General features: G+C 49.5%; 2 protein-coding genes and 1 non-coding gene across 10 annotated transcripts; 1 reads left to right on the plus strand and 2 right to left on the minus strand.

Annotated features, from left to right (window-relative positions):
* Positions 1-2,627, minus strand: HSPB6 (heat shock protein family B (small) member 6). Its single transcript, XM_061139060.1, has 3 exons — positions 2,313-2,627; positions 1,192-1,314; positions 1-1,080 (listed from the first exon to the last, which is right to left on the minus strand). Exons 1-3 carry the CDS (start codon positions 2,610-2,612, stop codon positions 907-909), a joined length of 597 nt encoding a protein of 198 aa, XP_060995043.1. The 5' UTR covers positions 2,613-2,627; the 3' UTR covers positions 1-906.
* A 977-nt stretch (positions 2,628-3,604) lies between these two features.
* PROSER3 (proline and serine rich 3) lies at positions 3,605-14,139 on the plus strand. Of its 8 annotated transcripts, none has more exons than XM_061139068.1 (11): positions 3,605-3,740; positions 4,443-4,601; positions 4,819-5,021; positions 5,830-5,957; positions 6,045-6,154; positions 6,970-7,052; positions 7,154-7,296; positions 12,393-12,568; positions 12,691-13,636; positions 13,736-13,817; positions 13,974-14,139. In XM_061139068.1, exons 2-11 carry the CDS (start codon positions 4,596-4,598, stop codon positions 14,077-14,079), a joined length of 1,983 nt encoding a protein of 660 aa, XP_060995051.1. In that variant the 5' UTR covers positions 3,605-3,740; positions 4,443-4,595; the 3' UTR covers positions 14,080-14,139. The 8 variants fall into 8 exon arrangements, with proteins under 8 accessions (XP_060995051.1, XP_060995049.1, XP_060995050.1 ...); XM_061139066.1 differs by having other exon boundaries at positions 3,608-3,775; XM_061139067.1 differs by lacking the exon at positions 3,605-3,740 and adding an exon at positions 3,786-4,254.
* Positions 11,456-11,562, minus strand: LOC133055399 (U6 spliceosomal RNA). Its single transcript, XR_009692674.1, has one exon. It is a non-coding gene; the product is annotated as a U6 spliceosomal RNA (small nuclear RNA).
* Positions 14,140-19,488: the final 5,349 nt, after the last annotated feature.

A 19,488-nucleotide genomic window follows, 5' to 3' on the forward strand; every position in this document is an offset into this window, starting at 1 on the left:
TAGCTCTAGCACATTTATTGGGGGAGTGGGCCTAGGTGGGGGGATGGGGCATCAGGGAATTTGAGGAGGGAGAAAGATTGTAGGGAATTAAAGAAAGTGGCTGCTTGGTTGGGTCTTGGAGAATAAGGGGAGGGGTGGTGTGGTTGGAGATTTGGGGGGTCAAGACAGTGACTGAGGAGTTCTGGATAGCGTGGGATATCTGCAGACTCTGGGGAGGAGGGATGGGTATCTATACAGTTTGAGGCTGAGGGTTCTGGTTGGCTTAGAATAGGGGTACACGGGTAGGGTCAGAAAAGGGGTTCAAGGATCCGGGAGTGGCTGGCTGAGGTTTCAGGTTAGAGAATGGGTTGAAGGGAGAGGGTGAGGAGAAGTGGTGTATCTGGTTGGAATGAGGGGAAGGATCCAGTCTTGGGGACCAGGCCAGGATGGTCCGGGGTAGGAGGTCTGCGCAGGGTCTTGGACATCTGAGAAGGGGGGATTATGCTTGACTGGCCTAGGGTGGGGGCAGGGCTGCCTACACCATAATCTTTGGTGGTGGGTGGGATTGAAATGGGGTGAGGGGATGTTTTCTTAGAAAAGTCAAACGGAAATAGGGAGTTTGAAGTGGGGTTATATGCGAAGTGGGGTTGGTGGGGATGAGAGACTAGCTGAGGGATTGTGCTTGTAGGGTCTGGAAGTTAGAGAGGTGTCTGGAGATTTGAAAGTACGAGAGGGTGTGAGAACCGGAGGGTCAGTGGAAAGTAAGTTATCAGGGATGAGTAGGTTGGAAGGTTCAAGGCAGATCCCAGACTGGGTGGGCGGATAGTCTTGGCGCGCGCTGGGGACATCTGGTTGGGCGGAGTCAGGTCGGCTTTAAAAGGGCGGGGGCGCTGAGGCGGCTCCCAGGGTTCACGTGTGCCCTGACCCCTACTTGGCAGCCGCCCCGGGCGGCGACTGCAGTGGGGCCTGGGCCGGCGCAGGTGCGGCCTGGATGGAAAGGACGCCCTCGGGGGACAGCGCGGACGTCACGGCCGCAGGGTCCACGCCAGGCGGCAAGCGGTAGCGGCGGTGGAACTCGCGCGCAATGTATCCGTGCTCATCCTGGAGGGAGAGAGGCTTGAGAGGCTCCGCCAGGTTCCCGTAGGTGCCCCGCCCCTCCCGCCTGCGGATCCCGCCTACTCGTTCTGGCCCCGCCCCCGCCAGCGGGCTCACCGGGCGCTCCTCGTGGCGCGCATGAACCTCCACGTGGTCACCAACCACCTTGACGGCAATTTCCTCGGGTGAGAAGTGTTTCACATCCAGCAGCACCGAGAAATGCCCGGGGTCGGTCGATACCTGCGCACAACCTGATGGTCATCGGGCGGGGCGCGGCTCCCGGGGCCCAGCAAGGCCCCTCCCCTCGGCTCCCCTTCAGCCTATCCTGGCCTCTGGAACTGGGGCGTCCTCTTTCCCACTCTTAGCCCCCGAGGACCTCTTTACCCAGAATAACTAGCATCATCCCTCCCCCTGTAGCCACTGGGGTTCCCCCCTCATCCAGGGTGATGAAGGCCCATCCCTTGCCCTCCAAGGTCAGGGACAGCTGCCCTCACAGGGGAGGCCTGCCGGCTCCCCCAGAGTCAACAACCTCGTAGTCCGTGTATCCTCCTGGGCACTGACTCCTCAGCCCCCTTCCCCTCACAGCCCCTGGGGCCCTTACTGCTCCACCTCCGCCAGAAATCGCCAAGAAGCCTCCTCCCCAAGTCTCCAGAGTCCTCTTTCTATCCTCCCGCTCGAGTTACGAGATTGCTTGAGCCCTCAGCAGTTATTAGTACTCCTCCCCCTCTTCTGAGTGTCCAGACCCCCCTTTCTCAAGTTGCAGGACCCTCCCCCTCTGCCTCTCCGTGAGACACACACAGTCACCACCCACAGTCCCCAAACTCTCTTCCTCAAGAATAACAAAAAATTCCCTCCCCCCGCCCCCGGAATCACTGGGAGCCCCACGCCTTTCAGAATGACTGGGCTCCCCCTTTCCCCCAGATTCCATGGGTCCCCAGCCTCCTTCAGAATCACCAAGACACCCCTTCAGAGTGAGCGTCCCCACCCTATTAGGGACCCAGCCCTTACACTCCTCTGGGACGTGAGACCCTCCTCACACCGACTGGGCCCTCCCACCCGATTCAGGAAAACGACCTCTGAGAATCCATACTCAGGGAACTCCGGAAGCCCCTCTGAGTGGCCGGCCGGACTCTCTACCCAGCTCAAAGTCAAGGGACTTTCCTTTACCCCCCTCAGGGTGACCGAGTACCCCAGCCTCGGAAGCAGTCGGGTTACCGCCCCTCCCCCAGGTCTGGCACCTGGGCAGTAGGCAGCGCCACGCTGGGTGCGCGCAGGTAGTAGGGGGCCAGCGCGGCAGGGCAGAGCGCAGCCAGCTCGGCCTCCAGCAGCCCCTCGCCGAAGCGCTGGTCGAAGAGGCGCCCGGGAGCCGACAGCCCAGGCAAAGGGGCCGAGGCGCGGCGCAGCCAAGACGGCTGAACAGGCACCGGGATCTCCATCCTGCTCCGCCGTCGCCCTAGGCTCCGCAGTGCTCCAGCGAGCGCTGCCGCTGCTTTATAATACGCCCTGTGTCCGCCCCTCGGCGGGCCGCCCGGGGACATTGGGACCGCGGCCAGAGCCGGCCATTAATAGAGCCTTATTTAGACAGCCCAACAATGACTTGGCCATTTATTAAGCGCCTGCTGGATGCCAGCGAGGTATCATTCCCTAATTTCCCGAAAGAAAAACTAAGGCTGAGGAGGCGGAGCCTTGCCAAAGTGGGGTGCAAGCGTGGCGTTTGGGACCTACAGCCTGAAAAACCCACCAAAGAATTCCCAGTCCCTTTAATCCACCCCCGCCCCGAAGGTGCTCTGAGGATGACGCAGATGCCGGTCTTGGGAGCAGATTCCTGGGTAGAGGGAATGCTGTAGCTGGGCCAGGCTGTCAGGAGGACACAGAACAGACCCTATTCCCATTTGAGCAGGGCCCTGGACCCAACCCCTGTCAAGCCGGGCCTAATTCTGTGCGTCTGACTCAGCCTCGGGTGCGCAGGACAGCGGGGTCTGCCAGGTGAGCAGCAGCCAGGGGGCGCGGGCAAAAACAGTCCAGGCTGGCCCCCCGGGGGCCGCACGCTGGGGCCCGAAATAGCTCGTTTTGATCCAGCCACCTCGGCCGGGAGCCCAGGCTTGGCACTTGGAGCAACCAGCTGCTCCTGGAGCAAGACGGAAGTGGTTAGAAAATCGGGGGGGACTGGTAGACTTCTGGACTGATGAAGGGACGGCGGTTAGAGAGGGGCTAGGCTCCCTGATGGCCCCTGCAACGGGAAAATCCGTAGTTAGATTGGAATCTGGATGAGATTTAGACAGCAAGAGGGGGAGTGGTTAGAATACACATCTACAGCAAAGAGAGTGCATTGGAACCTCCTCCTAACTGCGAGCCCAGCCTCGGATCCTTTCCATTGGTCCATGGGCTTGCCAATTACTGCAGCTCGCTACCGTTCCCCAATCAAACATGCCCTCTCATTCCCGTTACAGCCAATTGTGAGACATCTCCCTTTGGCCATTGTCCAATTACTTTTATTTTCCTCTCTATCATTGGTCGCCTTAGAGACCGCTCTCTTCCCGCGTCGGCAGTCCCAGAGAGGGGCGGGGTTATAGGGTATTGCTAAGCGACAAAGATGCACTCCGGGTGAGTCCCGTGACCGAGCAGAGCAGGCGGAATCGGCGATGTAGCTACAGGATGGACCTCAGGTGATGGATTACAAGAGGCCTGGGGAGGATCAAGGGTGAGAGTCACACAGCCTAAGATCAGGTTTGCTGCGGTCCGGAGTCAAGTGTGCTCAACCGTACTGGAACTACAACTCCCAAGATGCTCCCCAGCCTTAAGCGGCTCCGACCTTGGACTTTACCACTGCGGGGGTTCCATAACGTTTTACCTTCCGCTCGCTGAGTGGCCCTAAGGGCTTTTTTTTTTTTTTTTTCCCCTCTAAACGTGTCCGGGGGCACCTTGGGAATTAAGATTCGTAATTTTGAATTTGCTCCCAGACTGTCACGGTGTCTTGCTTAGGCGGAGCCCAGTGACTATAGGAATTGTAATCCATCTACCCCTCTCCTTAGTGTCCCAAGGACTTATGGGAAATATACTGTGATAGGGTTTAGCCTTGGCTCTTCCGACCTCCACTTCAGAATCACCTGGAACTCTGCGAAACAGATGTATGTAGATGCCCAGCTTCCCTTCCAGATATTCTGATTCTTTTGATCTTGGGTGAGGACCACGCCTCTGTATTTTTAAAAGACTCCTCTTAGACTGGATCCAGGGTTATGAATCACCAACCAACAGTTCCCGGGTTCTCTTTTGAGACTGCTCCAAGGACTGGTGGGAATCGTGCCTCCAGTTTTATTATATTGAATGTACGGTGATGCTTCATGGGAATTATAGTTCATCTCTTCCAGGATTCCGTGGGAACCGTAGTGTGGTTTGAAGCCACTACTGGCCATCCTGAAGCCAGACCTGGCACCCCCAGGTGAGGACACCCCACAGAGAGTGCTGTGTGCCAGCCAGTAACAAGGGAGTGACGACTAGAGGGAAGGAAGACGTGATGAGAGATGAGGGTGAGAGATTAAAAGACGGCCTCTCCTCTCTTCCCCATGGCCTTGCCCTTGTCCTCCACCACCTAAATCCCTTGTCATCTCTCCAATCACTCTGAGTTGTTGCCATTGTGGGATGTGTTTCCGCCCCTCTGGACTGAGACTTCGTATGTGTCTTCGTTTCCCTACAGGAATGACTCCTCAGCCTCACTTTTTCTTCTCTTCACCTCCTCTATCTTAGACCCTGAGCCCTTCCAGATCCCAGAGATCCAGACTTCCAGAAGCTTCCAAGGCTCTGGCCACAGGCCCCAGCTCCCCTGAGCTGTTTGAGGAATCCTGGCCATCCAGCTCAGGGACCCCTTCCCCACCCAGCATCACTGAGGGCCAGATGAGAGCCTCTCCACCACCCACCGTGACTGACAGTGGGGACTCCGTGGTGGCCAAGTAAGTTCCAGTAGCTCTCAGGGAAAAGAATTGTTTGGATCAGTGCGAGGGGGAAGACATAATAATCATCCTAGCCAGAGCTGCACTTTTAGGACCATGCTTCATTCATGTTACCAAGCGCTCTGAAGCTAGGTTCATATCCAGGCTTTATCACTGTACAATCCTGGCCTCAGTTTCTTCAGCTGTAAACTGAGGATATTAATAACACACATGTTCTGGATCTGTTTTAAGTTTTCAATGAATTACTGTCAGTACTACATCTGTTAACAAACAATAGTGAGCCACATAGCACTTGGATTTGTAGGATCCAAGTTCAGCTGCTATAACAAGGAGTCCCAAATGAATCGTGCCTTAAACAAGAGTGTTTATCAATATGTCTCCCTCGCCTAACAGTCCAGGCAGAAGCAACCAGGGCTGATATGGCAGCCCCTAACTGAGGTGTCAGAGACACAATTTCCTTCTCTCTTGTCGCTCTCCCTTCCCTAGGCTGTTAGCCTTTCCTTCATGGCCCATAATGGCTCCCAGCCACATCCACTTTCCAGAATTGCATCTTTTGGTCAGGAATATACATGGCCATAAAGCGGCAAGGGCATCTGGCAAATGTATTTATAGAAGAGTGTCTATGTGCCCAGGGTTATATCATCTTACATAATATTGCATTACTGTAGAAGAAAGGAGAACAGATGCGGAGGATCAACTACCAAGTGTTGCTGTGGTGCTACATGTACACTGACTATTGTGATTATTATTGTTATTATTATTGGGTGCTTCTCATCCCACCCACCTCCCAATTCTCTGATGCTCACAGGTACATAAACCGGTTCCGACAGGCTCAGCCCACAAGCCGAGAAGAACGCCAGTCTGCAGGCCCAACTCCAGCTGACTTTTGGTGGCTGTGGCCTGAATCCTCAGCCCCTGCAAGTCAACTTGCAGCAGGTACCTGCTTCAGTCTCATCTCCTCTTGAGCAATACCCCCAGCAGCTCCTCTGCCTGCCCCCTACTAAATCAACTGGGGCATCTCAGCAGGAGCCAGTGAACCAGAAGGAAGACCCAACAGAGCAGTCCTGACTCATGCTAAGATGGCCAGTGCATCGAAGGCTAAGGCTGTGGCACCCCTTCAGGAAATAAAGCAGGTGACACTGCCACCCACTTCTTTCCCTCCATGCCTGGACTGATAGCACCAACCCTGAGGTAGAACTAGAGTCAGAAATTCCCTGGTGATCTAGTGGTTAAGACTCTCCACTTCCAATGCAGGGTGCGCAGGTTCGACCCTTGGTCAGGAAATTAGATCCTATATGCCGCTTCATGGCTCAGCCAAAAAAGAAGGAAAAAAACCAAACATGTAGTTTGCATTAGAGTCAACCCCCAATTCAAGGAAGCCTAAGCGAAAAAGGGAGGCTTTGTTAGTGCAATCAAGAAATCCAAAACTAGATGCTTTTGAGCATAGCTGAATCCAGGTGATTGAACAATATTGGGAGGAACTCAACTCGAATGGCTTTCAGTTCCTCCTTGTTTGGTTCAATCTCAGGTAGGATTTCCCCTCAAAATAGCTAAGATGTCTCCAGTAGCTGTAGGCATCTGATATACTTGATTACTCCAGTGAAAAGAAAAACTTTTCCAATAGCTCCATCCAAAGCCCCAGGACTTACTCTAGTTCGCTCATCTCTGTGAGCCAGGCACTGTGGACTGGCGGACAGAACACTGTGACTAGCCAGGCCTGATTGGGAAGGTAGGGTCAACCCTTCTGCTATAACAGTGACTGCATGGAGTGTTATGGATCCACAGAGGGAAACCTGGTCTGTCTTCCCTAAAGAGGAGGAGCAGATTGTCAGCCAGCATGTGAGGGTGCCAGGTGGAAGGTAGACCTGCATTCAGGCCCTCTGTCCAGAGCCCCTTTCCCAGAAGCCTTTGCGATGGGGGCTGGCCTCTGACCCCTCTCACCTCACAGAGTCTCAACACATGGAACTCATCCCTGCTGGACTTGGAGACACTGAGCTTGCAAAGCAGAGCTGCCAGGCTGCTCAAACGCAGGTGCCTCCCCTGCCTGCATCATCCTCCCCAGTCCTTCCTCTCCCAGCCCAGGCCGCTGCCTCTGAGACCCCTGTGGCCTCACTTCTGCCTTCTCCCTCCAGCAAGGCCTCCATCTCCTCCACCTCCTCCCTCAGCCCCAGCGATGGCGGCAGCTCCTCATTCCCCGTCAGCTCTGATGGCCTCTCTCCCTTCTCCATGACCTTCACTCCTGACTCCATCAAGGACCCTGACCTCAAGGCACAAGGTAAGTTCTGGGAGGCGAGGATGAGGGCAGTCTGGGTGCAAATTCCAACTTTTCAACTTATAGCGCTGTGACCTTGGGCTTCTCTGCGCCTTGTTGACCCAACTGTAAGACAGGGATAACTGTATTCCCCTGCCATAGGTGTCATGAGGATTAAAAAGAGTTGGTGAATGCGTGGAGCACGTAGCATGACTCTGTTAACAATACCTATCATGGGAGGACTTCCCTGATGGTCAAGTGGTTAAGACTCCACACTGCCAATGCAGGGGGTGCGGTTTCAATCCCTGATCAGGGAACTGAGATCCTGCATGCTATGAGCCATGGCCAAAAAAATTAAGAAAGCATACACAGTAGCTCCCATGAGTATGCAATTTCTCTCTCTGCATCCTGTCTGCAGTTCTGAACACAAAGCTCCAAAATCAGAAGGCTTGTTGCAAATTTGGCACCATAGCTGATTTGGCAGCAAAATTTTACCTAAACAATATGAAGAGTATTTATATATCTATCTCATTTAGGATGAAGTCATCCTTTTTTATTGAGGCATAGTTGATTGACAATATTCTATTAGTTTAAGGTGGATGACATAGTAATTCAAATGTTTATAGATTATACTCCATTTGAAGTTATTTGTGGAGATGGTGATTTAGTGTCCAGCTGTAGCCCACCAGGTTCTTCTGCCCATGGGATTTCCCAGGCAAGAATACTGGAGTGGGTTACCATTTCCTTCTCCAGGGGATCTTCCCAACTCAGGAATAGAATCCATGTCTCCTGCGTTGCAGGCAAATTCTTTATCACTTGGCCACCAGGGAAGCTCTTAACGTTATTAGATTAGCCAAAAAGTTCATTTGGTTAGTGAATACATTATTCTCTTTTATTTTCACTTAAAACCAAACAAATTTTTTGGCCAACTCTGTATTCTGAAATATTGGCTATCTTCCCTGTGCTCCACAATATATCTTTGTAGCCTATTTATTTCTACACAGTAGTTTTTATCTCTTATCCCTTGTCCCTATCCCACCCCTCCCCTGCTTGCCTCTTGCCTAACCACTAGTTTGTTCCCTATATCTGTGAGTCAGTTTGTTTTGTTATATTCATTTGTTTTATTCTTTCAGTTCTACATATAAGTGATAAAATATGGTATTCATCTTTCTCTGTCTGACTTATTTCACTAAGCATAATATCTTCCCCCCACCCTCAGAAAAGAACCATTTTTGTTGTTGCAAATGGTAGAATTTCATTCTTTTTTAATGGATGAGTAATATTCCATTGTATATATATACCACATCTTCTTTATCCATTCATCTGTTAATGAATACCAAAGTTGCTTCTGTATTTTGGCTGTTGTAAATAATGCTGCTGTTGGGGTGCATGTATCTTTCCAAATTACTGTTTTAATTTTCTTCAGATATATACCCAGGAGTGGAATTGCTGGATTGTATCATAGTTCTATTTTTAGTTTTTTGAGGACTCTCCATGCTGTTTTCCATAGGAGCTGTACGGATTTAAACACATTCCCATAAACACTGCACAAGGGTTCCCTTTTCTCCACATCTTTGCCAACATTTGTTATTTGTGGTCTTTTTTATGATAGTCATTTTGACAGATGTGAGGTGATTATCTCATTGTGGTTTTGATTTGCATTTCTCTGATGAGTAGTAATGTTGAACATCTTTTAATGTGCCTGTTGGCCATCTGTCTTATTTGGAAAAGTGTCTGTTCAGGTCTTCGGCCCATCTTTTTTTTTTTTTTTTAAAAAAAACAAAACATTTTTATTTTGTCCGTCAGGGCCTGAGTCTGGAAACACCCATGGAGTCATCCTATGGGGATGGCGCTGACATTGATAAAATAGTCTCTGCATCAGAAGAGCTGCCATATGTACAGGGCTAAAGTTAGTCATAGCTCAGAGTAAGAGGAGGAATACAAAGTGAGGTGGGGGGGTTGTCTAGTGCTTCTCCAGATGTGAACCTGCTTCCACCTGCACCAACCACCCCCCACCCCACCATGGCCACAAGCCCCATAGAAAGCAAGGGACCATGGGCAGGGCTGCTTGCCATTGGAGGCTGCTGGGCAGCGAGGCCAGGCACCCAGGAAGTGGCCTCAGTTGTCCTCAGGCAGATTCTACCCATCTTTTAATTACGTTTTTTTTTTTTTTTATGTTAAGTTGTATGAGCTATTAATCCCTTGTCAGTCATATCACTTGCAAATGTTTTCTCCCATTCAATAGGTTGTCTTTTTGTTTTGTTGATTGTTTCCTTTGCTATACAAAAACTTTTAAGTTTAACTGGGTCCCATTCATTTATTTGTGTGTTTGTTTCCTTTGCCTTAGGAGATAGATCTACAAAAATATTGCCGTACCTATGTTTTCTTCTAGGAGTTTTATGGCTCAGATCTTACATTTAGGTCTTTAATCCATCTTGAGTTTATTTTTGTATGTGGTGGGAGAAAATGTTCTAATATTCTTTTACATGTAGCTGTCCAGTTTTCCTAGCAACACTTATTGAAGAAACTGTCTTTTCTCCATTATATATTTTTGCCTCCTTTGTTGTAGATTAACTGACCATAAGTGTGTGGGTTCATTTCTGGGTGATTTGATCTATTCTATTCATCTGTGCCTATTTTTTTGCCAGTACTATAATGTTTTGATTACTGTGGCTTTGTAGTATAGTCTGAAGTCAGGGAGTAAATATTCATACTACTATGAATCTTACGAAATTTTTGTCTTTGTAAGTAAAAAATGGTTGAATAATGGCAATTTCACACTGTTCAACTATATACCAGTGTGTTTGAGTCTGATGTTCTGGCCCAGACTCCTGTCAACCCTACCTAGCAACTTTACTAAAACATGCAAAGTGTTGAACTCTCAAATTTCTGCCCCCAAGATTTCAGAGGTTGGGTTAAAGATGTGGGTTACTATTTCTGTCATCACTGTTGTTACTATTACTCTGTGCCCCAGTTCCTGGGATGCAGTGGTAGCCCGGAAAGATTCTCTCCATATCTCATGGGACTCCAATGAGTGGGGACAGGCAAGCAGAGAGAACAGAGTGCTGTTTGTGCGTGTTGAGTGATCTTTCCCAAGCCCTCCCCTGATTCTTTGATCCTTCCAAGCTTCTCTTTTTATTCACTTCTCCTTCCTGATCCTCAGTTTCCTCATCTGTAAAATAGGGATAAACCTACTACATACTTCATAAGTTTTTTGCAGAGTAAATGTATGTATTCTTTTATGTAACACACATTGAATATATGTTGTGTGTGAAGCCTGTGCTCGAGATTGGGGATTCCTTAGTGAACCAACCATACACGGTCTCACCTTCATGGTCCTCACAGAATAGTGAGTGTGGGGCACAGAATACCTGCATAACTCCACAAACAAATATAAGTAGAAATGAGGGTCATGCAGGAGAGACTTGTGATACTGGGACATCAGAGAAGGCCTTCCTGGAAGAGGTGCTATCTAAGTGGAGACCTGAATGATGAAAGTGAGGACTATAACCCTGTAGCCTGTACAAAGGACCTGAGGTGGGAGGGAGCACAATGCAGATAATGAATAAGAAAAGGCAAGAACCAGGGGTAAGGGTAGTGTGAGATAAGGTGGAAGATATTGGCAGGGGTCAGATTACATGGGGCTGCATAGCCATGTGAGGCATTTGGTCATGATCTACTGGGGAGCCACAGGAGGGTTGTGAGCAAGGCAGGGACAAGAGCTTTACCAGGTGTTAGCAAACTCCCTGTGGCTGCTATGAGTACCTGGTGAGAGACAGACTCTGGTAGTTTGGCTTGGGCCAAAGCCTGAGGAGCAGAGTAGAGGGAAGTGGCCAGGTCTGGAAATAGAATCACAGGATATAAAGGGGAGGGGAGGAGAGGTCCCGGATGCTGTCCCCTACCCCGCTTCCCCTTCTCTGTGCAGCGTTAGTAGGTAGGGCTTCTGAGAGAGAATGGTAGCCATACTGATCATGACTCATGCAATGATGCCCTGGGTGATGGGAAATGATGTCCCTTTGTCCCACAGGCCTGAGGATAGGTGGTGACTCTGCCCTTAGTCACTGCTGTATCCCCAGCACGGTGCTGGGCACTGGGATGGAGCACAATTTTGCATATATTTATTTTCCATTTTGCCTTTATGCCACATATACTGACACCAGGCCCTATTCTTCTTTTTTTTTTTTTAAATATGGAACGCTTCATGAATTTGCGTGTCATCCTTGCGCAGGGGCCATGCTAATCTTCTCTGTATCGTTCCAATTTTAGTATATGTGCTGCCGAAGCGAGCACCAGGCCCTATTCTTGACACTGGGAATATGGTAACAGCCTGGCAGATAAAAACTGCTGTCCTTGTGTAGCCAGCATTGTGGAGGGAGAGATGAACAATGAATAAGCAAACAAGTGTGATCTTTAGTAGTTAGAAGATGCTAAGGTGCTAAGGAGGAAAATGGAACAGGAAAGAGGATGGAGGGTAGTAAGGCTGGGCTATTGCAATTTTGAATAGGGCAGCCTGGGATGGCCTCATGAAGAAGGTGGTACTTGGGCAAATACCTGAAGGACTTGGAGTTAACCCTGTGGATGCATAACTGAAGAGCCTTCCAGGCAAAGGGAACCACAAGTGCAAAGACATGCTTTTTACCAGGAGAGAGGTGCAGCCCAGGGAAGATTCTAAATCAGGAGGGCCCTGACCTGACTCAGGTGTTCAGGCTCCCTGGACTGTGGATGGAGGCAGTTTGGGAGGATTGGAGAGAAGGGAAGCCAAGGAGGAAGTTGCTATGGGGTTGGCAGGTGAGGACGGTAAAGTGGGGAGATGTGAGCAGATTCTGTGAGATCTGCCCTGGTCCCTGCTGTGACCACCGTGTCCAGAACAGTGCCTGGCACATAGTAAGGGCTCAGTGATATTTGTTGATGATGAAGAATCAAATGATGGCAGGTTGAAGCCCATGAGGGCTCTCTTCTCTGATTCTGCCCCTTTCCCCATTTCCCAATCTGCAGGGGACTTGGGACAGTATCTGGAGAGCCTGTCTGAATAACCTGGTACTCAAAGGGTGTGTGCTAGGCTATCCTTGCTCATTACCCCAGGCCCTGCCTTACCCCTCTTCCCTCTACTTCCTCCACAGCAACCCCAGCACCTGCCCCCATCCCTACTCCTGCCCCGGCCTCCTCCCAGGCACCCCTGCGGCCAGAGGATGACATTCTGTACCAGTGGCGGCAGCGGCGGAAACTTGAACAAGCTCGAAGAAGCCAGGGTGACGGAACCTGGGTGCTGCCGCAGACCCCTGCCCTCACCACCTCGGTGAGATGGAGGAGAGAGGAGCCTGAGTGGGGGGGGGGGTGGAGGGAGGATCCTAAGGGAAGTTGGAGGAAGGGGGAGGCTGAGGGGGACTGAGGACTCTCTACTATTTCTCTCCCTCTCAGGTCCCTTCCCCCATCTGTCCACAGACATCTCCTCCCGCTGCAGAGACCCTTGGTTCCCTGGGAACCCAGTCTAACTCCAACCCACTTTGGGGCAGTGTGGTTCCGCCTGGTCTCCAGGAAGCTTTCCGCATGGAGAGGCCTCCTATTCCCCCAGGATTCTCTCCACACATCTTTTGGGGTCCCAGTCCCCATGGATTCTTCTGGACCCCACAGCCCAGTCCCTGGATATCTCTTGGGGTCATCCCTCCAACATTCCCGGCCTCCACCCCAGCGCCCCCGGCCTCCACTCCTGCCCCTCCAGCCTCAGCCCCCGCGCCCCGTGCCTCCACACCCACGACCCCTGCAGCCCCCCAGGAGCCCCCCATCCCTGCACCAAGCAGCCCAGAGGAGCTCGAGAAGCAGACCTCCAAGCCTCGGAGAAGGAGAGCCCAACGCCGGGAGTCTTCAGGGCGAGTCATGGCCGCGGATGAGCACGAGGGCCCTGGCCCGCAGCTCAGAAGCGCGCTGGGCCAGGTGGTGACAGCTCGGCTGTTTCCGGACAGCCTGGAGGACACGCCCCCCCGGCTTGAGGGCCCGCCTCCACACGAGGCTGAACCTCGGAAAGCCAAGGCCACACATGCTCTGACCCCTCGCTCAGAGGTCACGGCTCTTGTATCTGAATCACAGGGTCGGTCTAAGGCGGGGTCTCGGAATGCCAAGACCCTGCTCCCCCTAGCGGGATCGGTGCTTAGGAAGGACAAAGACACTCCCTTGGCTGAAGTCAAGTGTCTGCAGCCGAAGATCCTGCCTCCTCCAGCTGAGGTGGTTTCCACTTGTGTTAAGACCCCGCCCCCTCCGTTCGAGGCGGGGTCTCTTGAGGTGGTAGCCACGCCCTCACCCTCTGCTGGCCACGCCCCCTCAGAAGACCTGCTCTCCCAGGCTGCCAGACTTCTGCAGGCTGCCGAAGGTGAGCAGGCGTGCACGCTGCGCGTGGCTGCCGTGTTCTGAATGGCAGTCCATTACGCTATGAGTCCGGCCCCTTGAATCTTGCTCCTTTCCCGCTTAGACTCCGATGGCAGCGAGTTCCAGGACGACCCTATACTGCAGGTGCTAAGGATTCAAAGGACAGCGCTGCGGCGGCAAAAAAGGTGACCATCGCCAGGATTTAACACAGCCGGCCCCTGAATTCTGAGACTGCCATGTGGTGCCCACCTCTCCTGAACCCCTTTCCAAGAACATACTAATACCCCAGATCCTAATCCTGAGCAAATACCTCAACCTCTACCCCACTGTCCTTTTTCCAGGAAAGTGGATACCCAAATAGCCTGCCTGCTGGGCCACCCTGAAGACCCAGAGTCTTGGTCTCCTCCAGCCAGGTCGCCCCCCCCGGATCCCCAAGGCTGCGGCTGAGGAGGGAAGGAGCCTCTCTTGAGGCCAGATGACTTTGAATTGTACAGACTCTATTTTTCTTAATAAAAAAAATTTTTTCAGATTACAGGTTGTCTCCGAAAAAGAAGTTGTTTGAAAAGGCCAAGGGTCTTGCTAATTTAGGGAAATAGCTCCCTGTACCCCCCCCCTCCCCCACACTAGCTCTGCTCTGCACTGCTTAATTCTTGTTTCTGACCACTGAAGCCAAGTCTCTTTTGGTTTCATCTTTGAGGGCAGGAGAGGGGTTCTGGGCAAGACTGGGGCTCACTTTATCTGACTTTCACCTCAGTAATGGGTCCTCCTGTCTCAGATGAGACCAAAGGAACTGTTCTCTGGGTGTGAAGCTTGTAGTCATTAGAGTGTTAGACAATGGTCAGGCCTCCACATCCTGCTTGACCCAGCAGCAGCATCAAGTGTGCTGATCCCCACTCACTCTTTGAAGCACTTCCTTGCCTAGCTTCCAGAACCCCAGCCTTCTCCTCACCAATCTGGTTGTGCCTCATTGTGCCTCACACCTGTCACTTTGGTGTCCCAGGCCTTGACTTTTCTATCTACAATCAGTCCCAGGTGCTCTCATCTAGCTTCATGGTTCCGAACCTCATCTCTGTTCTGATAGACGACTTTGAACTGTACAAAGTCGTACAAATTGTGAAACCCAAGTACTACAACCAATTTCTATCTTCAGCCTAGAACCTTAGGTTCCTATATCCCATGACTTGCTCATCATCCACACAAAAAGTTCTAAGAAATATCTCAAACTCCATAGGTCTTAATCCTTGCATAAACCTGCTCCTCCCTGGCTCTCAGCTCCATCCTTCCACCTGCTCAAGTCAGAAGCCTCAGAGCTGTCATTGATTCTCACAATCAGTTGACCAGCAAGTCATATCATCTCTACCTTTATAATCTCTTCAGGGACTTCCCTGGTCGTACAGTGGATAGGAACCCACCTGCAGATACAGGGGACTTGGGTTCGATCCCTGGTTGGGGAAGATTCCACAGGCAGCAGAGTGACTAAGCCTTTGAGCCACAACTACTGAGCCTGCCTGCTGCAACTACTGCAGCCTGTGCGCTTAGAGCCCATGCTCTACAACAAGAGAAGTCACCGCAATAAGAAGCCTGCGTACTAGAGAAAGCCAGCGTGCAGCAAAGTAGACCCAGCGCAACCAAAAAAATTAAATAAATAAAAGCTGTGATGAGAAACTATAAGAATCACCACCACTTACTAAAAAAATAAAAAAGTCTCTACAGAACTTAACCCCTTCCTTGACCATAGTCTAGACCATCATCATCTCTCTGGACTATTGAAAAGCCTATTGTTTTGTCTGGAAATTCTTTGGCACATTTCCTATCAAAAAAAAAAATAGAGTCCATGTTCCTTCTTGACACTGGGTAGAACTTTGTGACTGCCTCCACAAATAGAAGGCAAAGGAAGCAATTTTACTTTAACTTTCTAAATTGGATTAGAAAAGATATAATTTCCACCTGTTTTTTTAATAATTAAAAGATGATTTATTTACTTATTTATGGCTGTGCTGGGTCTTCATTGCTGAGCAGGCATTCCTCTACTTGTGTCGAGTAGGGGCCACTCTCTAGTTGCGCTGTGCAGTCTTCTCGTTGTGGTGGCTTGTCTTGTTGCTGAGCGCAATCTCTAGGGCACAGGGGCTTCTGGAGTTGGAGCACGAGGGCTCAGTAGTTGTGGTTCCCCGGCTCTAGAACACAGGCTCAATAGTTTTGGTACGCAGGTTCAGTTACTGCACAGTATGTGGGATCTTCCTGGAGCAGGGATCAAACCCATGTCTCCTGCATTGACAGGTGGATTATTTACCACTGCGCCACCAGGGAAGCCCTCCACCTTGTTTTCTCCTAATCTTTCCCCCTACCTCCTTTGGGAGTCCTGGGATGCTGCATAAAAATGTTGAGCTGCCATCCTCGGTAAGGATTTGGATTATGAAGGTATAAGCACTTCGTAGGGGCTTCCCAGGTGGTGCTAGTGATGAAGAACTCACCTGCCAATGCAGGAGACATAAGAAACGCGAGTTCAATCCCTGGGTTGGGATGATACCCTGGAGGAGGGCATGGCAACCCACTCCAGTATTCTTGCCTGGAGAATCTCAAGGACAGAGGAGCCTGGCGAGCTACTGTCCATGGGATTGCAAAGAGTCGAACACGATTGAAGCGACTTAGCACAAATGCACACATGTACTTGTTAAAATTCAGTGAAATTGTGAATTACATTGGGTATATATTACCTGAAAAGAAAAATAAATATGGAACTCTAGTGAGAGATATGCATGCTGAAGTATTTATGGGACAGTATACAGTGTCTTTATTTTGAAATGTATCCAAAGTTAAATTAACAGATGAATAGAGAAATAGTTAGATGTGAGATAAAACAAATATAGTAAAATGTTAATGGTAGGATCTGGGGTGGTTATATGGGTGTAAAATTGTTCAGCTTTGCTGTATGTTAGACAATTTTTATAATAAGGTGTTAAATATGCAATCAGGATTATGTTGATATTTGTATTTACCAAAAAGAGGATAGGATAGATTTCTTTAAAAAGTAGCTTTTGTATGTTATAGACATGGTATTTGCTTTCAGTCTTTATGAACAAGCCATACATTTAAATGAAATAAAAAGAAGGAAATAGCTGTTTAGGTATCAGTTCAGTTCAGTTCAGTCGCTCAGTCATGTCCAACTCTTTGCGACTCCATGAACTGCAGCACACCAGGCCCCCCTGTCCATCACCAACTCCCAGAGTTCACCCAAACCCATGCCCATTGTGTCAGTGATGCCATCCAACCATCTCATCCTCTGTCGTCCCCTTCTCCTCCTGCGCTCAATCTTTCCCAGCATCAGGGTCTTTTCAAATGAGTCAGCTCTCCACATCAGGTGGCCAAAGTATTGGAGTTTCAGCTTCAACATCAGTCCCTCCAATGAACACCCAGGACTGATCTCCTTTAGGATGGACTGGTTGGATCTCCTTGCAGTCCAAGGGACTCTCAAGAGTCTTCTTCAACACCACAGTTCAAAAGTATCAATTCTTTGGCGCTCAGCTCTCTTTATAGTCCAACTCTCACATCCATACATGACTACTGGAAAAACCATAGCCTTGACTAGATGGACTTTTGTTGGCAAAGTAATGTCTCTGCTTTTTAGTATGCTGTCTAGGTTGGTCATAACTTTCCTTCCAAGGAGCAAGAGTCTTTTAATTTCATGGCTACAATCACCATCTGCAGTGATTTTGGAGCCCAGAAAAATAAAGTCAGCCACTGTTTCCACTGTTTCCCCATCTATTTGCCATGAAGTGATAGGACCAGATGCCATGATCTTAGTTTTCTGAATGTTGAGCTTTAAGCCAACTTTTTCACTCTCCTCTTTCACTTTCATCAAGAGGCTCTTTAGTTATTCTTCACTTTCTGCCATAAGGGTGGTGTCATATGCATATCTGAGGTTATCGGTATTTCTCCCGGCAATCTTGATTCCAGCTTCTGCTTCCTCCAGCCTAGTGTTTTTCATGATGTACTCTGCATATAAGTTAAATAAGCAGGGTAACAATATGCAGCCTTGACGTACTCCTTTTCCTATTTGGAACCAGTCTGTTGTTCCATGTCCAGTTCTAACTGTTGCTTCCTGATCTGTATACAGGTTTCTCAACAGTCAGGTCAGGTGGTCTGGTATTCCCATCTCTTTCAGAATTTCCCAGTTTATTGTGATCCACACAGTCAAAGGCTTTGGCATAGTCAATAAAGCCGAAATAGATGTTTTTCTGGAATTCTCTTGCTTTTTCAATGATCCAGGGGATGTTGGCAATTTGATCTCTGGTTCCTCTGCCTTTTCTGAAACCAGCTTGAACATCTGGAAGTTCACATATTGCTGAAGCCTGGCTTGGAGAATTTTGAGCATTACTTTAGGTATAAGGAGGAAAAAAAAAGATGTTTATAGCAACAGAATCTGATTTAGTTGGTGTGTGTGGGGTGAGTGGGGCCTAGAAGTATTCCTGAGGCGTTGAGATATGTAGGAATTAATAATTAACAAAGGGCCATCCTAATGACTATTTCTAGGTTACAAGCTACCCCCAAAACTTAGTGGCACAAAACAATGATTCTATTATGCTCATAGATTCTATGAGTCAAAAATTTGGACAGGGCAGAGCTGGGGACAGATCGTTTCTGCTCCATGATGTCTAGGGGTTCAGCTGGGAAGACAAAGGTGGCTTGACAGCTGGGAATGGAATCTCTGGAGCTTCTTCACTCCTAAGTTCAGCATCAGGACTCAGACAACTCCAAGCTAGACTGTAGTGTCTATACAAGGTCTCTCCATGTGGCTTTTTTTGGTTTGTTTGTGTTCATGTGCTCAGTTTTGTTCCGACTCTTTGCGACCCATGGACTGTAGCCCGCCAGACTCCTCTGTCCATGAGATTTCCCAGGCAAGAGTATTGGAGTAGGTTGCTGTTTCCTACTCCAGGGGATCTTCCCAACTCAGGGATCAAACCCATGTCTCCTGTGGCTCTTGCATTGCAGGCAGATTCTTCACTTGCGGAGTCTGTGGCTTAGGCTTCCTCAAAGCATGAACTGTCTTAGCAGAATTGCGCTTCTACATGGTGCATCAAGGCTCCAGAGCTAGCCATTCCAGCAGACAAAGAGGAAACAGCATTACCTTTTACTACCTAGCCTTGAAAATCACAGTGTCAATTCCTATTCTTTCCTATTCTCTGTTGGTTGAAGTTGTCACAGTCTTGCCCAGATTCAAGAGGGAGGAAAGGCAGACTCTACTTTCTCAGGAGAGGAGTGTGAAAGAATTTGCAGTTGTGTTTCAGTGAGGGGGAGGGGGCGCAAAGAATATTCCAGGCAGAGGGTACTTCATGTGGGAAATCCCTGTCGTGGAAGTGAGTTCAAGAAGTTCAATAAATTGAAGTAAGCAGCTGTAAATTGACTTCTCCTTCACACTCCCTTTCCCCAATCTCTGCTTAATTTTTATCCATATTTTAAAATATTTATTTTGCAAAATCTTTTGCCACTAGCTTTTGAGCTCCATGTGGGCAGGGTATATATCCCCCATATTGGTTACTGATAGATCCACAAATTAAGTGATCAGGGTTTTTGAATGAATGAATGGGTGGATCAAGGATGTACCTTCGAGGACCTTGTTGAGGGCATGACCAATGGCAAGTTCTCTTGGAAAGGGTATTGTTACAGAGTGTTTTCTGAGCTTCAGTCAACAACAGGAACAATTAGAATTGAGTTCGTCCGAGGCATCTGAGCCAGTGAAAAACATTCATGGGCCAATGTTCTTAGTATTCCAAGAGCAGGGGTAGGGGCTGAGTCGGGGCTGACAAAGTGGGGATCGGGACTTTGAAGAGCTGCTTAGGGAGTGGAGAAAAGCTTGCG

This window comes from Dama dama, chromosome 4 (genome assembly GCF_033118175.1).
Source record: "Dama dama isolate Ldn47 chromosome 4, ASM3311817v1, whole genome shotgun sequence".
Taxonomy (NCBI): Eukaryota; Metazoa; Chordata; class Mammalia; order Artiodactyla; family Cervidae; genus Dama; species Dama dama.

What these genes read in the sequence shown, in the direction of transcription:
- PROSER3 (XM_061139068.1), top strand. An exon ending in CCCTGACCTCAAGGCACAAG is followed by an intron (nt 7,297 to 12,392) that starts GTAAGTTCTGGG and finishes CTTCCTCCACAG; the next exon opens with CAACCCCAGCACCTGCCCCC. An exon ending in CCCCTGCCCTCACCACCTCG is followed by an intron (nt 12,569 to 12,690) that starts GTGAGATGGAGG and finishes TCTCCCTCTCAG; the next exon opens with GTCCCTTCCCCCATCTGTCC.
- HSPB6 (XM_061139060.1), bottom strand. Translation starts at nt 2,612, where the DNA reads ATGTCCCCGGGCGGCCCGCCGAGGGGCGGACACAGGGCGTATTATAAA. An exon ending in TGGCGCTGCCTACTGCCCAG is followed by an intron (nt 1,315 to 2,312) that starts GTGCCAGACCTG and finishes GGTTGTGCGCAG; the next exon opens with GTATCGACCGACCCCGGGCA. An exon ending in CGCGCCACGAGGAGCGCCCG is followed by an intron (nt 1,081 to 1,191) that starts GTGAGCCCGCTG and finishes CTCTCCCTCCAG; the next exon opens with GATGAGCACGGATACATTGC.